General features: G+C 33.7%; 1 protein-coding gene across 1 annotated transcript in view; it reads left to right on the top strand.

The window, feature by feature from the left end:
- LOC143238186 (mitochondrial enolase superfamily member 1-like) overlaps positions 1-19,143 on the top strand; it is a 64,088-nt gene that overhangs the window by 24,417 nt on the left and 20,528 nt on the right. Inside the window, 6 exon segments of the mRNA XM_076478195.1 lie at positions 8,232-8,272; positions 9,721-9,752; positions 13,990-14,028; positions 14,752-14,798; positions 14,800-14,835; positions 18,901-18,935. Coding sequence (XP_076334310.1) covers positions 8,232-8,272; positions 9,721-9,752; positions 13,990-14,028; positions 14,752-14,798; positions 14,800-14,835; positions 18,901-18,935 — 230 coding nt within the window.

Raw genomic sequence — 19,143 nt, 5'->3', positions numbered from 1 at the left:
AAATTACTTGTTTCTTAATTAATTCTTTCACATCTGGGTGGATGCAATCTATCTTGAGACAAATTTGCAACAGTGAATAAAAGAACTTATATAATTATAACTTGTAGCCATTTCTCCATATGTTTAAAAATAAATCTTCAGTGTTGAAATGTATTCCATCATAAAAGTTTTACTTAGTTTTACACATAGAAAAATGTTTTAAGTTTCCACTAATGATTTATAGTTGATTTTAGAGAGTGCTTTGAACAAAATTGTTAATGTTTGTGAATTTCCTTATTTTTTTCTTATATAATACAGCATAAATAGCAGTTTGATGGAAATAATAGTTTTGACCACAGTGGTGCTCATTTGTTCTCATAAAATGGTTACAAGTATAGGTTTATAGATTCTGTAGCCAGTTGGTGTTCTCAACTTTGGTTGTCATGATGTGATGCAGTTAATTATATTTTAATTTTATGAAATCATAGGTTACTGAGCCAAACAAACAACAAAGCTCTTTTTGTGTTATTTGGAATGTGAGAAACCAGTAAGGCTCTCATTTTAGCAAATATTTACATATATATATGTATATAGCATTGATAACTTTATTCCAGATTTTAGCTTGATGATGTGTTGCCATGAGAATAGATGTTTGTGAACATGTATCTGAGAATGGCTGGTATGGGTATTAACAATTTTACCAAAATAAAGCTGAGAGCAACATTCAACCTTAAATCATCTTAACGTTAACAAAGAACTGTCTTGAGATATATTTTTATTTCAAGTGGGTTTCTTGTCATTATGAGTGTTTATAAACAACTCCTACAATTACAACCCTGATTTTGGAATGAATTATGGAAGGAAAGGAGATATTTTTATGAAACAATCTGAGGTAGGCTCAGGTAAATAATTTTCACTCACTTTTAGTTTTGCTAACAAGTTTTGCTTTGTGCAGATTAGGTCAGGTCAGCTTAAGTAACTGATTGGGCAAAAGAAATTTCAAAAAAGAATTGTAAAGAGAAACATCTAAAAGAATATAAAACACATTTCAGATTTCTTAGATATATAAAATAAAACCCTCTGGAAAACAGTTTTAAAAAGGTCAGCTTAATTATAAATTTTTTATACTGGTTATTTTTATTGTATGCCATTGATCATAAATACTCTCAAAACAAATTTTGTTAGCTTTTAGTAAATATTAGTAGTTTTTTTGTACACAACAAATAAGATTTTTCAATGAAATATTTATTACTAAAGATAAAATAAAAACCTGTAATCCAACAGATTTTGAAAGGTCCATCACTATTATTCTTGAACCTGGTTTTTTTTTTAACATCATGAATATTTTACTAAAAATTTGTTTGTGAAAATATTGGTCTGTTTGGTTACTAGCCTGAGTGCAAAATGATTTCATGCTATGATTAATAAATTATTCTTCATTCCAAAAATCTCAAATATTTGTGTGATCTCTAAAACCTCCAAAATACATTTCAAGTGTTTGTTTTCAGTAAGACTGTATTTTGTCATTTTATATACCCTATGTGGAGCCTGTTAATTAATCAAATTTTGATAACCTTTTTTCTCCTACTTATGCCATGCCTTTCCTGTGGAATCTTCCAGTCATAATTTAGCATTTTTAGACATGATTTCTGAGTTTTTTTTTTATTTTATCCATTCTTTTAATTTCTTATAATTCTGTTTCTTCCTTATTACATGACAACCCTTCCTCCCAGTATTTTGATTTTCCATTTCTTCCTGAAATTGGAATTCATGTTGAGCATTTTAATTTAAATTGTTTCTCAGTTTCAAGCTGATACTTCCTTGCTTTGCCCTCCAAGTGCCACAGGTCAGTTTGCCTTGGCTTACCATAAGGAAGATTACCCATTTCTAGAGTCTCAGCAGTTTTAATCACTCTGCCAATTTAAAAGGGCTGACCTTCACAATTTTGTTCATTTATCCCAGGTCCAGCTTCCCACCTTCTTACTTTTACAGTTCTTCTGCAATGTGTGTTCACCATGCACCTTCTTTCTGAAGTGCTTTACCAGATTTTAGGGAACAACTTTTCATTCCTCACTTATACATTGATGTGATTATTTTCATCTGATCTGTCTCTTCACACACAGTTTCTTTGTTATTGAGATTGTCTGGGAAGGGACACTATCTTCTTTCAGATTTGTTTACTGTCTACTTCAGGAATTGTGGATGACTCCTTTTCTCTACTGGTCCATTTCTGGGAATATTCCTGAAACTTTGGCATCACATGCAAATCTGAGATGCAACATTTCATCCTTTAATCTTTGGTTGCTCGTTTGTCTCACCCTTGTCCCTTGAAACCCCTTGTTTCATGTCTGACACCCTTCCATTCTCTAACTGTTCTTCTCATAAGGGGTTCCAAGGTTTATTGTATTTATCGCTGCAGGTTTCATCATCCTCAACAGTACCATTGACTATATTGTGGATTCCAGTCCAGTCCAGTTGGGGCTTGTTTGACTGATTTTGTTCTCATCTGGTGGTAATTTGCTACCAATTATTAGATTCTTCAGGTCTTGTCTGAGGGACTTGTCATGCAATTCCTGTTACCATCTCTGTTGTCTCCCATACCTATATTCTTTCCATTATCTCAGGGCTCTCCTACCAGTCAGGATCTGTTTGAGGTGGTATAGACTCTTTTATCATAAAAAATTTGTCAAGCCTGTTAATCATCCTTCATCGGGCTTTTATTCCAGGTTGTTTGTGAGACCCAAGAAAACTGGGGACTGGCATCCTGCAGCTGATCTGACTTGCTTCATTCAATATCTGGATTTTTCAGGTTTTACAATGGAGTTGTTTCTCATACCAAGATGTAACTTTTTCTCTGGGTTTGTGGAAAACCAAGGGAATATCTCAAATGTCTATTTACACGTTCCTATTTCTCCTTAGTTCAGACATTATCTTTGGTTTGTCCATCATGGGGTTGTACATCAGTTTTGCATCTTGCTCTATGAGATTGCTTTATCTCCATATTTTTTTTTTTGGGAGGGGGGTCAAAACTTCTGCCTAATTTGTACATGTTTGGGGGTTGCACTTATCATACATGGACAACTGGTTTCTGTTAGATCATTCAGAAATTGAGGCTTCATGTAACACTCATTTCCTTCTGTCTGAAGCTGTTCGAGTGCATTGGCTTATCAAGTTGTAAAAGTCTTTCCTGTGTCCTGTTCATTGTCTTGTTGACTTGATGATCTCTTTGTTTAACTCCCACTTCAGTCGGGCTCAACCATCTCCTCCTCAACTTCATTTAATGGAGCTTTCAGTTCCTTGTGGCCTGGCTGCTTCCCCTCTTATTGCTCACAGACTATCACTTTTGGGGATGTGGGCTGCTATGGAAGCACTTATGCCCATGGGTTTGCATGCAATCCTCTGGATTCTCCCATTACCTTTCCCCCTTCCCTCATCAGTAATCAGTGTTCTTGGTTGAATAAGACTTATCCATCATTGGGTGTAATGCTTCCTTCTCCTTGCCTAGATTTGCAACTCTTCACTAGTGCTTTCCTACATGTTTGAGGGCATGGGTTGATCAGCAGGAGGTTTCTGGACAATATAGTAAGACCATAGATTATCAACATTTTGGTTTACTCAACTACTTCAAGTCTGTATTGCCCCTCTGTTGCCTTTTCCTCTTACTCCATCATTTATACATATACTTAGTGGCATTTCATCCACCCCTTCCTACCCCCTGTCTTCATGCCTGGCATTTATCAGATCCTTGGCAAAGATATCGAGGTTGTCTTGGTGGGTTGCTTTCAGTTTAGCTTATTCCAATTGCTCTTCCTAAGTGATCTTTGAGTTCTCTTTTAGTGGCCCTGCCAGATTGGGAAGTCATTGTGATTCTTCACTGCCATAATCTATCTTTGTTTGAACCTTGGTCTACCTTTTCTTTGCTTCACATGTCCCTTAAGACCTGCTTCCTATTTTTATTAGCCCATGGGTGTTATCAGTCTCGTATATTTGCCATTAATATCTTATGCACTCTGTACCATTCCATATATGTTCTTTTCTTATCTGGATTGAACTTTTCTTCACAATACTTTAGCAGCTTTGGAAGATAATCCTTTCTTCTTGCTGATTTCCTTTTTTTCCATGTCCCACCTATATTCCCAATCTGATTAGGATAGGCTTCTACATGCTGCATATGAGCTTAGTTATTGCATTTCCTGCACTGTTTCCTTCCATTGTTCTTGATCCTGCTTTTTTTTTATCCCATGAGAACATCCAACCTTTCTCTTTCAACACTTACAACACTTGATTGACTTATTCCTTCTTGTATCCTTCTTCCCAAAATCAGCTACAAGTATTTTCACATCAGAGTAGACATTTTATCTTTTCTCTGGCATCTTATCACCATCATCTGTTGGAGTAAATTCTCCAAGCAAGCATGTGGACTACTTCTCATATGTTCATTGCATTGTGTGGCTTTTCCTTTTTTGTCAGGGCACCTTCTTTCATCTCTTGCCATCTTTCAAACTTTGATGTGACTGTGATTGGGTAAGTTATTTGTATACATACATTCTAATTTATTGTTGGGGAATGTCTCTCTTTTTATCATCAGGATTTCACTCTGTGGCAAGTGTTGTCTTTTCAGGTTTATTTAATGTATCACAAATCCACACCTTATGATCTTGATGCTGTCATAAAATACAATATTCCCATGGCCAGTAATACTCACTTTTGAAATGGCATGTTCCATAAAATTGCTAGTAGGTTTTTTTTCCTTGTGATATATTTTTTTCATTAATATGTCAAATCTGGGCCACACTAGTCAAATGGATGTATTTGGACAAAGCAAAATGGGATCCTGCCATTTTTTCAACTGAGTAAATCAGATGTATACTTTTCAAGATAGGGTTTTCATGGTCATCTGTTGTACTGTTTCTTGTGTTAGCATTCCTTTGGACTCTCCACTGCATTCCCCTCCCCCATTCTTCTTGTGTAGAATAGGAGTTTTAACAGTTTCTATTTCTGAGCTGTTGGAATGGTGTAACATGGAGGTTTTCTCCTGAATGTTGTCAAAAGCTAATAAACAAATACATAGCATCCATTCAGTTTAGAGTAGAGAAATAATCCACTTCCATGTGGTGGTACCTAGAAGTTTGTGATGAGCTCCAATGCCATACCATCCTGTCTGAGGTGCTGAGGTTGCATATGTACAGCACTAAATGCACTCCATCTAGGTACATTGGGCTCTGAGAGTTGATGTTTCACCCAGCTTCTGTGACTATCTGGAAGGTGATTTCACGTATCTGTTTATGAGGACAATTCACCTCCAAGGGGAAAATGTTGCACAAGTCTGTTAATAAATGTGTTTCACTTCTATACATTTGGTATCTGGGGTTAATGGTGTGCCTCACTTCTGTGACTATCTGGAGGGTGCAGTTGAGTAGGACTTAAAGGAACAATCCACTTTTGTGCAATGGTATCTTGAAATTTTTGGCATACTCCAGTGCTGTATGGTTTTGTCCAAGGAGATGATGATGTTTTGGAGTTGACCATCACATTGCATTTAACCCCTTTGATTGGGATCCCTCATCCTACCATCACATGGATGTAGGTTCGTGGTAATAGTTTTAGAATTAGAACAAGACCAATAAACATAAGTCCTCACACAATTTGCCTCATGATCACATATGACAAGGGGTGATAATGTTGAAGGAAGCAATGATTCTCCCTCTGAAACTTCACTTCATAGAGTTTTAACAGCCTGAGATTGCTGTTGCACTGTGGGGTGCTAATCAGGTTGAGTTGGAGTATGGTGTGACATCCCACAAGGACACTTTTCTTACTGCTGTCATTCAGATGTCAGGCTTCCAGATGTATGTGATTGATTATGGATGGTGCACATGTGCCTGTTTTGTGGATCGGTTTGTACAGTATATACTTCCATTCTACTGAACTTGAAGTGAAGACTGTGTGCACCCTCCTACTACTACAGATTGGATGTTACATTCCCAATACTGCTCTGTTTTTGACTATAGTTGCCCTGCTGCATAAGGTCCACTGTACTCTAGCCACTTTACACCTTGGAGCACATTTAATTTCACTTTCCTCTGCATTACTGTCTGTAGAGTGTTTATCTTAGTCTCATTTTGATAAAATTGAGATTATGATATGTGTTTCAGATTTCAATCCAGCAGTTTTCTATCCCTTATGATTGTGCTCCTCCATTTTCTCTGCTAGTGTCTGTGACACCTCTTTTAACTACATTGACTGTACAGAGTTGTGTATTTGAATAATAGCCATTGTTTCATGCTAATTTGTGTTCATGTTTCAGTGATATAAAGGTTTTTGCTTTGTACGTCAAATAAAAAAAAATATATATATACATTCCATATCTTATAAGGTTTATGTTATCTGTGTTTACTTTGAAATTACTTTTAGCTTCTGACAAGCTCATGCATTGAACTTGTTAATGATTTCGTTAATAATTGAAGATATCATCCATGTTTGAGTGGAGGATTTAATTTGAAGACATTAATTTAATGTATAATATATGAGAAATAACATTTTTGGTTTTCCCACAGTTGATAGGAACAGCAGGAATGTTTTAAGAGTTTACAAACTTATTGTTACCAACTTTTCAGGTATATTCACCTTCCACAGTCATTCTTTATCATATGCAACATTTCTTCTATTTATTTTTCCATATTTGCAAAAAACATGCAATTTATCTCATTTAAAATATATCTTTCTTTTATTAATTGTAAGAATGTTTTACTTTAGTTCAAATACCCTACCTTAGGACACCCATCACGACTATAGTATTTTCATTCTCAATTTCATATGTAGTATGCTGACAAAACTTTGAGAACCACTTAGCACCCAAAGTTTTGTCAGAATGGAATTCCATGATACTATTTTGTGTATTCCACCTGAGCTGCCAGTATAATTTTATTTCTATACACTTCAGATTAAAGAATCAGAATTCAGTTTGTTAAAAATATTATATGTAATGTATATTATCAGAAAATGGGATTCCATAAGTGATGTATGCATATGAACAACTATTTCTAACCTGAAAATAGAAAGACTTTGTTTCTGTAGCCACTATAAATCTATTTTTTTTTAATATTCAACTTTTTTTTTACTATGAATGAGTAAGTAGTAACTGTCTTATTAGTGATGGTATTTTAAATTTGTCATTCCAGCTCTTTTATCTTCATTTTTTATTCAACCTTGCGTGACATGAAATCATTTTGTGTCCTGATAATTGTGTCTATACTTCCTAGTTCTGTGTTTAAAGGAAATGTTCAAAGTCACTTCAAAAACATTCTGAAAAGTGTGAACAAAAAACAAAGAGCAGTAACAAATACAGTTGCATTTCTTTTAAGTAATGAAAATAATTTTTTTTATAATTACCATTAACCGATGATTCTCAGATTCTGGTTCCCAGACCATTGATGAGTTAGAATATTATTTATGAAATAATTATCCTCAAACATTGTTCAACAAGTAAAACAAAAACCTCACAATATAAGATTACAACAATACTTTAATGGCACATTTCTTAAAAAAATATTTGGCTACTCAAATGGGTTGGATAATTTTTGTTTGGTAACTCTTTGTTATAAACAGTGTGTTCATGATGATGAGAAACCCACTTGAAGTAAAAATGTATTCTCGTGATAGCTGATATGGGTATTAAAACTTTAATTGAAATAAAGTACAGAACAACATTTTGACCTTCTTAGGTCATTGTTAGGTTAATATAGAAGATGATCTAAGAAGGTTTAAATGTTCTGTACTTTATTTCAATTAAAATTTTAATACCCATATCAGTCGTCTTGAGAATACAAACAATGTGTTTATGACAGATGAGTAATGCTTAGTAGAAAAAATTATAGTTGTAGATACAAATCTGGCCTAAAGTGGTCTAATGATGTAAAATCTATTTGTACTTCTCGAAATGTTGTTATTCAAGTTATATTTTAATCTTTCTGTACTGAAATTCTCTTTGAATAACAAAATTATTTAATTAATTGAAAGTAATTTCTTTAAACGACTTACTCATGAGATAATTAAATTAAGAAATATTTTAATAATTTGTTTCTTTACATAGAAATTTTTGATGAATATAATTGTGTAAGTGAGCAAAATCTACTAATGGCTTATTTATTAATGAAAGAATGAAAGATTTTGTGATTAGATTATATTTTATTTTTTAATATTTAGTAATTTGTCCTAGTTATTTATTATTATTTTATATTTTTTCTATGCAGGATCCTGAAAAATTAGTATCAACTATTGATTTCAGATATATGTAAGCACATTTGTTTTTTTACCACACTTAAAATCTATGTTTGTGATAACTTTAAACTTAAAAGACACCACTGAAAGTTGCACAAGAAAACAAGCTAATTGAAGAGGTGTGGTTTTCCTATAAATGATGTGCTTGTAACTAACTGTTTTTTTTATTTTTACAGGAGTTTACAGCTATTCTGAATATTCTTACCTAGATTACATTGATGGATTTTTTTGTACAGATGGTTTTTGTCTTAATTGTTATATTTTAAAGACTGGAAAAATATTAGGCATGTTAAACCATTTTTTGTTTGTATTTTCATTTTGGGCCACTAGATGGCAAAGTAGTTTGCATTTCTGTGGCATTTCATACACACATTTACATTTACTGCATTGCTGTAACTTAGTTTTTTCAGGAGTTTGTTTTGCTACACTGACCTGCAGATATTTTTGAGTTATGGAGATAATATAAATCTGTCTACTTTATACACATGCTAAATTTGTCATTATTTATATTTTCATTTGTTGTGTTGTTGTTAAACACTTAGTTTAGCCGTATTATGACTTGTAATTTTGCTTCTATATACCATTATTCTGAAACTATAGAGGTGATACCTATGTAATTAATAAAGATATGAAAATCATGTGGTCTTGGAAGTGATTCATAAAAGGAGATGGGCTAAAATAGGCTGTGAAGAGGGCATGTAAAAAAAAGATTTTCTTAGCGTTTTTCAACTGTGAGTATCTTAACAGTAGAAAAGTATTTCACAATAATTATAACAAGTGGCATGTTAATTTATTCACAACAAAACTAAGTTAAAATGTTCAAACTCTTTCAGATGCTTATTCAGCTGCAGGGACAATAAGCATAGCAGACCCGAAGTTCATTTGCTAATAAACACTGCCATTTTTAATTGTTGAATATCTAAGTAATTTCTGTAAGTGATTGGCAAAGAACTGCCATTTTTCAAGTGAGCCACCATTAATTTGAGTCTGCGAGATGATAGTAATTGGTTAAACCCTTAGATGTTTTGTTGAGTGCTATGGTTCATTCCTCTTTAGTTTATAATAAAAGTTGATGGCTACCACAGCTTGAATTAAGGTGCCATAAGAAAAAGATCTCGTGAACTTTCAACAGTTGATAATATGAGTGGCTCAAAAGTCCAGATCTGTTATTCAGGTGACAATCCTATGTGGATAATGTGCCAAAAAAAAATGGAAGTTCATTGTGAGTTTAAAGTTTTTAGTACAATATAGAGAATTGTAGTCATTGTTAAAAAAATAAAAATGACCTGTTACTCAAGAAAACATAATTGGCTTTATTTAATGCAATATTTTGTGATGCTTACCTCACAAAATAATGTATTCGGTTTAAATATTTTTTCATTATAAAAATGTTAGATATCTGAAGTATATGATATATATAATTTAGACTGACTGATAAGCTAATGTTTGATCATATTTTAGGTCAGATCTGCTAACAAAAGAAGAAGCAATAGGTAAGTATATTCAGTCAAATGAGTAATAATTGTTACATGTTATAACTTATCTCGGGTGAGTCTCCAATTTATTACACTGGGGAACACTCATTTTGTTGCATTTAAAAAAAAGACCTTTCTATAGTCAATTTGAGTGTGTTGATTTCAAATCTGAAGTCGGTTTTTGTCTGCAAGCTACAGATTTTATGCAATTTGACATTTTTATTTATTTTTTAATTTTTCGTTATTATAGGAAATTATAGGAATAGCTTATCAATTCGTTTGTGTATTTTATTCAGGTAGGAATTTGCGTTTGTAACTTTTGCGTTTGTACACTTCATCTGGACAATCTCGTTTAATGCTCCAGCAGTAGTCAGCCATCATACTTTTGTCCCAGCGCCCTTGGTAGCGTTCTTCCATGACCTTTAGGTCTTGGTGGAATCGTTCTCCTTGTTCGTCACTCACAGCCCCCAGGTTGTCAGGGAACTTATCAAGGTGGCTGTTCAAAAAATGAAGCTTGATGCTCATGTTGCACCCGAGATCACGAAAAGCGAGAGAGCATTCTGTTCACAAGTTCACTGTAGTTCTCCACTTTATTGTTTCCAAGGAAGTTCTGAACGACTGCCACAAAGGATAACCATGCTGCCTTTTCTAAAGCGGTCATCTTAGCAACAAACTGATCATCACGAATTAGGGTTCGAATCTGTGGGCCATCAAACACGACTGCTTTGATCTTCTCAAATGATAACCCTGGTAAAGCTGTGATGATGTGTTGGAAACATTCACCTTCGGTTTCCAGTGCCTTGACAAATTGCTTCATCAAACCTAATTTGATGTGAAGAGGAGGAAAGATGATCTTATCTCTGCTTACAATTGGGTCTTGTATGATATTTGGCATGCCTGCTTCAAGGGTGTCATGAATAGGCCAGTCCTTCTAGACCCAATGTCTGTCTCGTGCTCGGCTGTCCCACATACAGAGGAAACATGGAAACCTGGTGAAACCTTTCTGTTGTCCAAGAAGAAAGTTGACCATCTTTAAGTCTACACAAATGATCCAATTGTGCTCATGATATTTTAATAAGTCCATGACCATTCTCATATCATCATAGTCTTCCCAAAAATGCACTGAGTGACCGACAGGTACTGCTCCATAAACATTCCCATTATGTAAAGAACACACTTTAGACTGCGTTTTGAACTGTCTAAAAAGAGTCTCCATTCAGCATGACTATAGTAAGGTACACCCAGTTCTTTGAGAAGCCCTTGGATGTCATGGCAGTAAACAAACTGTCTGTCTTCTGAAAAGAAGGTCACAAAAAGCTGGTCACGCTTTCTGAAATATGATACTTTAACAGAGTGATCAACAAGATTTCTGCCTTGTAATCTTGATGCCAAAAACTCTGCTGCTTTCTTTGAAAGACCTAAATACCGCACTAAATCATTCAGTTCAGCCTGGGGAAGAGGCTTGGGGACGGGGAAAGGTTCAGTATCTGAAGAACAGTTCTCCGATTGTGTACACTTTTCTGACAATTCACTGTCACAGCTGTCTTGTTCGTTTGTATCATGTTCAATGTCTTTTTCGTCCAATGAAGGCAAGCCTTTGAAAACTGGAACAGGAACTTCTTCAGAGTGCGGAGCAGGCCGAATAGCTGAGGGAATGTTCGGATACGTAATCTTATGTCGGTTTTTCTTCCCAACACCTGTTGTGTTTACCATGCAGAAATAACAGTCAGTTACATGGTTGGTGGGTTCGTGCCAAATCATTGGAACACCAAAAGGCAGACCATTGCGTTTTCCTTTAGTCCAGTCTCGAAGCATTTCCTCACAATTGTGGCACACAACATGAGGAGCCCATTGCTTGTCTTGATCACCAAGATGAACTTCAAAATATGCCTTGTAGGCACGCTTGACGAACGAGGATATGTTACGTCTCTGACGATTGAGTGTGTAGCATCCACATATGTAGCAGAAGGCATCAGGCTTGTTTCTGCAATGATATCTATTTTTGGAAGCCATGTTTGATCTGAAACAAAAGAAGAATGATCAAAATATTAGAAGCTATCTATATATATGGACGTGAAAATGCTTATACATGGTTTACACAAGTTCACATTTGTACAATTTCATTAACCTCAAATTGCATACAAACTAGAGCTTGTAGAGAAAAACTAATTTCAGATTTGAAATCAGTGCCTAAAACACCTTCAGAATCAGTTAAAATATCCAATGCAACTCAAAGTTACTGAAAAAGTGTTCCCCAGTGTTATGTTACATATTACGATTTCAAATACCCAGAAATTTTAATTTGGAAGTTAATTGAATGTCAATATGTGTCAAATATATGATATGATATTTGTCAACAAGATTGATACACACAGTTTTCTTTCTTAACATAAAAATTTTAGTAAACAGCAACACAACTTATGATGGTTATTACAAATAATGATTTATATACAAAAGTTGTACAAGCTTACAAACAGTACTGAGTGTACTATCTACTTTGTAACTGAATAATTTATCAACTGTTCAAGATGAATGAATTCTGTGTTTGTATTGGTACAGTTCACTTAGTGAGTAAGCTATATTTTGCTACTTACATACAAGATTTTCACAGATAAACATACGTAATGTTTTTGTAGAAATATTAGTGTCTGAAGTTAAGCAGTTTGTAATGTATGAAATCTATAAATGTTCTTGGTCAAATATGTATTGTTTTATGATTAATAAGTATTTGTCATGAGTTTTATAGTGTAGCAAACCAACAGTATTTTGAAAACTATCTCTTGGTACGTTGATTTATAAACTAGGCAAAGTTCTCAAAAATTCAGTTAGAAACAGTGTAAAACATATTGTTGATTTGTATACTCAAATCTTTTAGAAATTTAGAGAACAGACAGAACTTTTACAATACAAACATAACAATAGAAGTTACATGCATTCCTGAATATATACTAAACTGAAACAAACACAGATATTGAAATAAAGATATAATATTAAATTCATTACATAATATAAACTAATTTTTGTTTGGTAATTTCTCCAACAACTTAACCATTGATATTTTAACTTCTCCTTTGTAATGGACTACCAGACAAAGGTACCCACATTCAAACACAAGCTTCATTTTTTATTTCTTAAAACTATAATGATGATAATTTCTGTTTTGATGTTTGTTATTTTGAAACAGTAGTTTGATGACAAGGATGGTTATGGACTTTTTTTAAAATCTTGGAAGCACTGAATCCTCTGGATGATACTTCATTTCCCATTTTCTCCCTCATCCAAAAGGATCAGGGTTTTCAACACAATTGAGGTACATAATCCTTGTCATTAACTGTGTAATTTTTGCTGATATTCTGCAATATTCATATCACCCTGATGAGTTACAGTGAGTCTGATCATTCATGCATAAAAACATGCTGTTTATGTGGATTAAACAGACTGTTTATGCTGATTTTTTTCTCTAGATGATGAAAGTAGAAGTTACCAAAACATGTAAAGTCATTTTTAAAAAAGATGTATTTTGTAATGTAAATATTTTATTTTAAAACAAAGCTTATTGATATTGTTTCCCTATTGATATTTTACATTTTAGAAGGTTTAAGCAACAGATATGCTGGTTACATAACAAAAAGTACTGTCGTTAACTTTGTAGTTTCTGCTGATGACATGGCCAATCATCAACCTAGTCAGTTGGAATCTGATTTGAAAATTATCAAATATGATTTTCATATCTCATCGTACGCTATTACATTCATATATAAGTTTCAGAAAGTGGATAAATTCCAAATTTTTACACCTGATCCCTGTCATATTAATGCCTCTGACTTTTTTTTTTAACACAAAATCTCTCCCTCAACCAAAGTTAGCTCTCTTTCACTAATTTATGTGTGGGATCAAGTTAATTTTTGAGGGAAAAGTGTTATGATAGAACCACACTGAATATTATACAGAAAATGGTAAAACAATGATATATATATATGTTGGGGGAGCCAACATTTTTAGCTAAGTGTCCTTTCTTTGGTACCATAAATATGATATTAAGTTTTATGGATATGATTTTATAATGTATCATTTATTATAAGAAAAAAAATCAATAGAATAATTTACATTAGACTAAACTATAACAGTTACTAACTTTAATGTTCTGGCAGTTTTTGAATAATTCTGTATGATTTTGGAAAACATGATATATATTTCTTTATCTGTGTGTTTTATTTGATGTTTTTAATTAGCTGCTTTTTACATATTTTTTCAGAAATTTTAAGAAGAAATGAACCTTTAAAAATGTTAAATGGTAAGTGTCAAACATTGCATTCCATTTTGAATAACAGCCATGAAGGAGAGAATATTAAATGCTCAGTTTTTCTTAAAAACAGTTGAACAATCAAAATGGAAATGAACATCACATCATAGATAATGTTAAAATGATATTATGAAGAAAAAGATTGTGGTTTTGTGTTTGTTACTATTATTTAAATGGGATCCTGGATGCCCAAGACACTTACTATTCAAATAATCCTAACAAAAATATTGCATTTCTTTTCATAATTTCAAATTTCATGTTAAATTTGAATTTGATATTATGGCATTTGCAAAAATGATTTTTCTTGACTTTATTTTATGTAAAGTTGAAACTGCATTTCTTTTTTGTACAATATATATTGTACACAGATTTAGTTAGACCCTTTCAGTTGGCTTGATTACATATATTTGCTTTACACTGTGGTGTTTTAAGTTGCTTCTTAATTGGTTGAACAGTTATAAGCTGAATGTATAATAATAATAATAAAATTTAAGATTTTTTTTTAATGCATTTGAGCTGTAATTTGTTCTTGTCCATTTTAACACCAGTAAGAAAATTGTGTTTATTGGGAGCATTATGATTTGACAACTGCACTTAAGACTGAAGGCTACAACCCTAAAATTTCATATTTATAACTCATTTAATTTAAATAACATTTATATTCTCTTATTGGGATGCTCATTTTGTTTTGATCCATTTTTATTAATTTTTCAGAACATAAAGTTTTGCAGTCAGGAATTCGAGCTTACACCAACCGGTGTTGGATGGATTGGATTTGATGACAATAAAATTCGTAAGGTAAGTCTACTGAAAGTTACGATATATAGTTGGATGCTGATCGTGAAAATTATACTAATGTTTGTGTTGTTCTATTTGTAAGTTTTTAATACAACAGTTGGGGTTCCAATGTCTTCAGAGGTTTTGCAGTAAGTTTTACCATAAAGAGGAGTTAATCTTTTTTTAAAGTTTGCTAATATTCCTTCCCTTTAATAATCTAATTTCAGAACATATTTATGTTTCATTGACTTGTTGTCTTAACAAGTAAAACAACTGTTTTTTTGTTTTTGTTTTTTTTATCATGTAGCAAACATGTTGAGCTGGTATAGATAGCTTAGTTGGAATTGGCCCATCATTAATATTAGGCTTAAATGTGATTTTAGTATCATCACAAGAAGTACTGTGCTTTAAATATTTTTCATATTCTGTTAGTGGGTGAGGAAGGAAAATGTTTTATAATTAAACAATTTTTATTTACACAAAACTTAAATGTGGTTAATATTGTTACAGAGACATATAAGATCAGCATTGTGTTTCATCGTAGCTGTTACTAACCAATACTTCTTCATGTATGAGAGAAAAAAACAAGATTAGTTTAGTGTTCACCAGGGGTCACCAAACTTTTTTCACAGGGGCCAGATTACTTGGGAAATGAGAAGCACAGGCCACATGATCATTATGTTCAATACTCATAAGATAGAATGAAAGCTCTCTGTAAAAGACTTAACACTAAGTTTAGGATGCCACATTAGCAATGTGGGAGTAGCATGCAATACACACATATAATAAAAAAACAAACAGAAATACAACCAACATTTTTATTTACCAAAAGGTTATCAAAGAAGGTGACATTAGCAAAAACAATTGTCACATCGCACATAGTGAGTACATACCTGAATTTCACTAAGTCACAAAAACGTTAGTGAGATTTATGAAATTGGCATTTGGCTTTCAAAATATCATTAATGTTTGGTTTTGAAATGCTGCATCAGATCATTAGAATTGCTTTCAAATGTTCATCAGTCAACTTTGATTGATGTACAGACTTCACACACTTCATTTTTGAAAATGCTTGTTTACAGACATAAGTTGTTCCGAACACTGATGCCATACCAGACGCGAACTGCTTCAGCTTTGGAAAATCATCTTCAGGTATGCAGCTGTAAAATTCAATAAGTTGCCCCTCTCTGTGTTTTGCTTTCAACAAGTCATTTCCTTGCAAATCGATGACCTCCAGCTGAAGTTCCACTGGCACATCATCAATGACACAATCAAAAGGATTCTGAAAAAGGAGAATGTCACTTTTGATTCTGTCGAGATCTGAAAATCTCTTTAAAAAATGTTTATTTAAATCACCAGTAATCTTTTTCTGAAACTCCAGGTTGACATCTTCTGTGATTCCAGCATGAAACTCATTGAAACACTGAAAATGAGAGAGGTTTCCTCCTTCCTAATGTGCTTCAAACAACGACTGCTTTCTCTAAAATCCTTTTATGATTCTATAAAGATCACAGACAAGGTTATTCTTCCCCTGAAGTTTCAAGTTCAATTCATTCATGTGGGATGTGATGTCAACCAAAAATGACAACTGTGACAACCAGGTTGGATCCGATAGAAGTGGATCGGCTCTATCTTTCTCGATAAGAAATATATCTATTTCTCTTCTCAGCTCATAAAAATGAGACAAGACTTTACCACAGCTGAGCCACCTCACCACCGTGTGATAAGGCGAGTCACAGAAATCTGAATTAATTTCTTAAAGAAACGCCTTGAACTGGCGATGATTAAGTGCATGACCCCGAATGAAATTCACTGCAGAAATGACTTGTTTCAGTATGCAAGAAGTATCAAAGTCTTTTCCGCAGAGTGCTTGCTGATGTATGATGGCAGTGTATGAACAGAGTGCTTGGGAGTTGAAGATCTTCCAACTGTTTCCTGATCAGCCTCATCAGACCCTTCTTTACTCCAGCCATGTTTTTTCCTCTATCAACTGTTACACCTCTAAGCTGATTCCACTGAAGGTTATAGTCTTGCAAAGTTTTATGCATTTCCATGGAAATGTCTTCTCCAGTTGTTCTGTGCATGCTGCAAACTGATGCCAACTCTTCTGTGATTTGAAAGTCCAAATTAACTCCACAAATGAACACAAGAAGTTGTGACGTACTCAAGAGATCAGTAGACTCATCCAGTGCCAGAGAATACCATAGGAAGTTTCTAGCTTTTTGGCATATCTGTAATGCGATGTTCTCTCCAAGTTTTTCTGCTCTCCATACAACTGAAGTTCCTGAAAGGCTGATACTTTCAAAGAAATTGGCTTTTTCAGGACACAGCTCATTTGCTGTTTCAATCATACACCCTTTGATGAAGTTCCCTTCAGTGAAAGGTTTTCCTCGCTCTGCCATCCTATGCACTATTTTGTAACTTGTATGAGTGGCAGATTCATTTTCAGCAAACTTTCTCGTGAAGAGATTCTTTTGATATTCAAAAACACGTTTCATGGATTCAGATTTCTCTGAACAGAACTTTCCTGAAAATTTCAAATATGTTGATAGATGTTTTGTTTCATAGGGATGCCGAAAATTGTACTCTTTCAAAACGGCAACACTTTTGGTGCATGTCACACAAGTAGCCTTTTGGTTTTTTGTTTCCACAAAGAAGTACTTTTCTCCCCATTCTTCATTGAAAGCACGACACTCAGAGTCCACTTTTGTTCTTTTAAAAGTCACCATAACGATGGGTGAAACAAAACAGGATCTGAAAATGAAAAACTCAGAATGCTGTGAGAAAAGTATTTTACTGGTCCAAGAACGCACAAACAAAATATATTGAAACGTACATTTGCTACGACACTTACCTAAAAACGAGTTACGAAAAGCTCAATAACCTACTACAAAGAGAAATGAGCTTGCTGAAACAGTAACCCTAGGCCACTGAATTTACAAGACGAGTCAATAGGAAGAGGGTTAAGTCTGTACTTGTTTTCGAAATCCTAATGCTTTCATAGATACATGCCTCGATATGAATAAACGGCCAGCAAGGATGAAAGAAGAATTTTCCTATTAGTTAAAAATACACGTGACAGCCTTGTTTCTTTTTATCATAATGTCTTGTGTTTGCCAGCTTAAAGTGACCATTGGTGTGATTTATTTTGTTATGACAGTCGGACATTTTTATGTCACTTTCCAAGTGGCTAGCTGCTGGCGGGTTGGACAAAATGACCTCGAGGGCCATATCCAGCCCGCGGGCCGTAGTTTGGTGACTCCTGGTCTACACAGATACTTTTATCTTTTGTGTATATATATATATACACAAGATGAAAAAATGTGACTATTCCCTGACACAGCTGTCATAGTTATGTTTGTGATAGAAAATTCATCAGAGAGCATAGATTGGTCCTATGGTAGAGCTCTGGATTTCAGCACTATGGCAGGTTGGGTTTGAGTTTGTAGTGTATAAAACCCCAACACAGTTGCTAATGCAATATAAAAGTGACAATCAATCCTTTGAGTGGATGGTAGGTTGCTGCTGAGTGGCTGCCTTCCCTCTATTAAGTTGTTCAAAATTATGGACGACAACAAACAATCTTAATAACTTAGTCATAAATACAAAAACAAAACAAAAAAAAACACCTTCTTCAACACATATTCTAACCAGTATTGTTAGTATTTATTCCAATATTTATATGGTTATACATTAAATGATTTATAGATATAAAACCAACATCTGCAATTTTATTAGAGTTTTAGCCTTCTGTATTAAGTGGTAAATCATAATGCTCATAATAAATATGATTTTTTTTTCTCCCCGTTGTTTAGAAAAGTCCTATGTGTAGAGCTTTAGTTTTAGAACCTTTCAAAAAAGAAAATCTAAGTTCATAAACTAATCCTGAAATCCGTTTTCTATGGCCTTTCGAACCCCAACCAAAATGATACAGTAATATTTTGTATGTGTATGTAATGTATACTCTCATATAACAGGTTTGTCTTCTTACTATGCTCATGGTTTTATTTTTGTCCTTATCATTAAATGTAGTATGTATTTTGATACTGTTATATATTTCTTTAACTTGTTTTATTTCATTTCCAGCTGTGCAAAGAAAATCTAAGTGCAGGTTTTACTAGGTAGGTTATGCAACCATCTCAAATCTTACATAATATTTTATGTTATTCTTACTTATATAAAACTCTTAAACTTTTCTACTTTAGCCTGTAGCATTCCTTCAGTTTGCTTGTTTAACAAGCATTTGGCAGAATGGCTGGTATGGGGTATTAATACTTTTATTAATAAAGCAAAGAACAACATTCTGACCTTCCGAGGTAATCTTGAGGT

This window comes from Tachypleus tridentatus, chromosome 13 (genome assembly GCF_004210375.1).
Source record: "Tachypleus tridentatus isolate NWPU-2018 chromosome 13, ASM421037v1, whole genome shotgun sequence".
NCBI classification, from domain to species: Eukaryota; Metazoa; Arthropoda; class Merostomata; order Xiphosura; family Limulidae; genus Tachypleus; species Tachypleus tridentatus.
The sequence above is the reverse complement of the archived record's forward strand: the minus strand, read 5'-3'. Positions and strand labels throughout refer to the sequence as shown.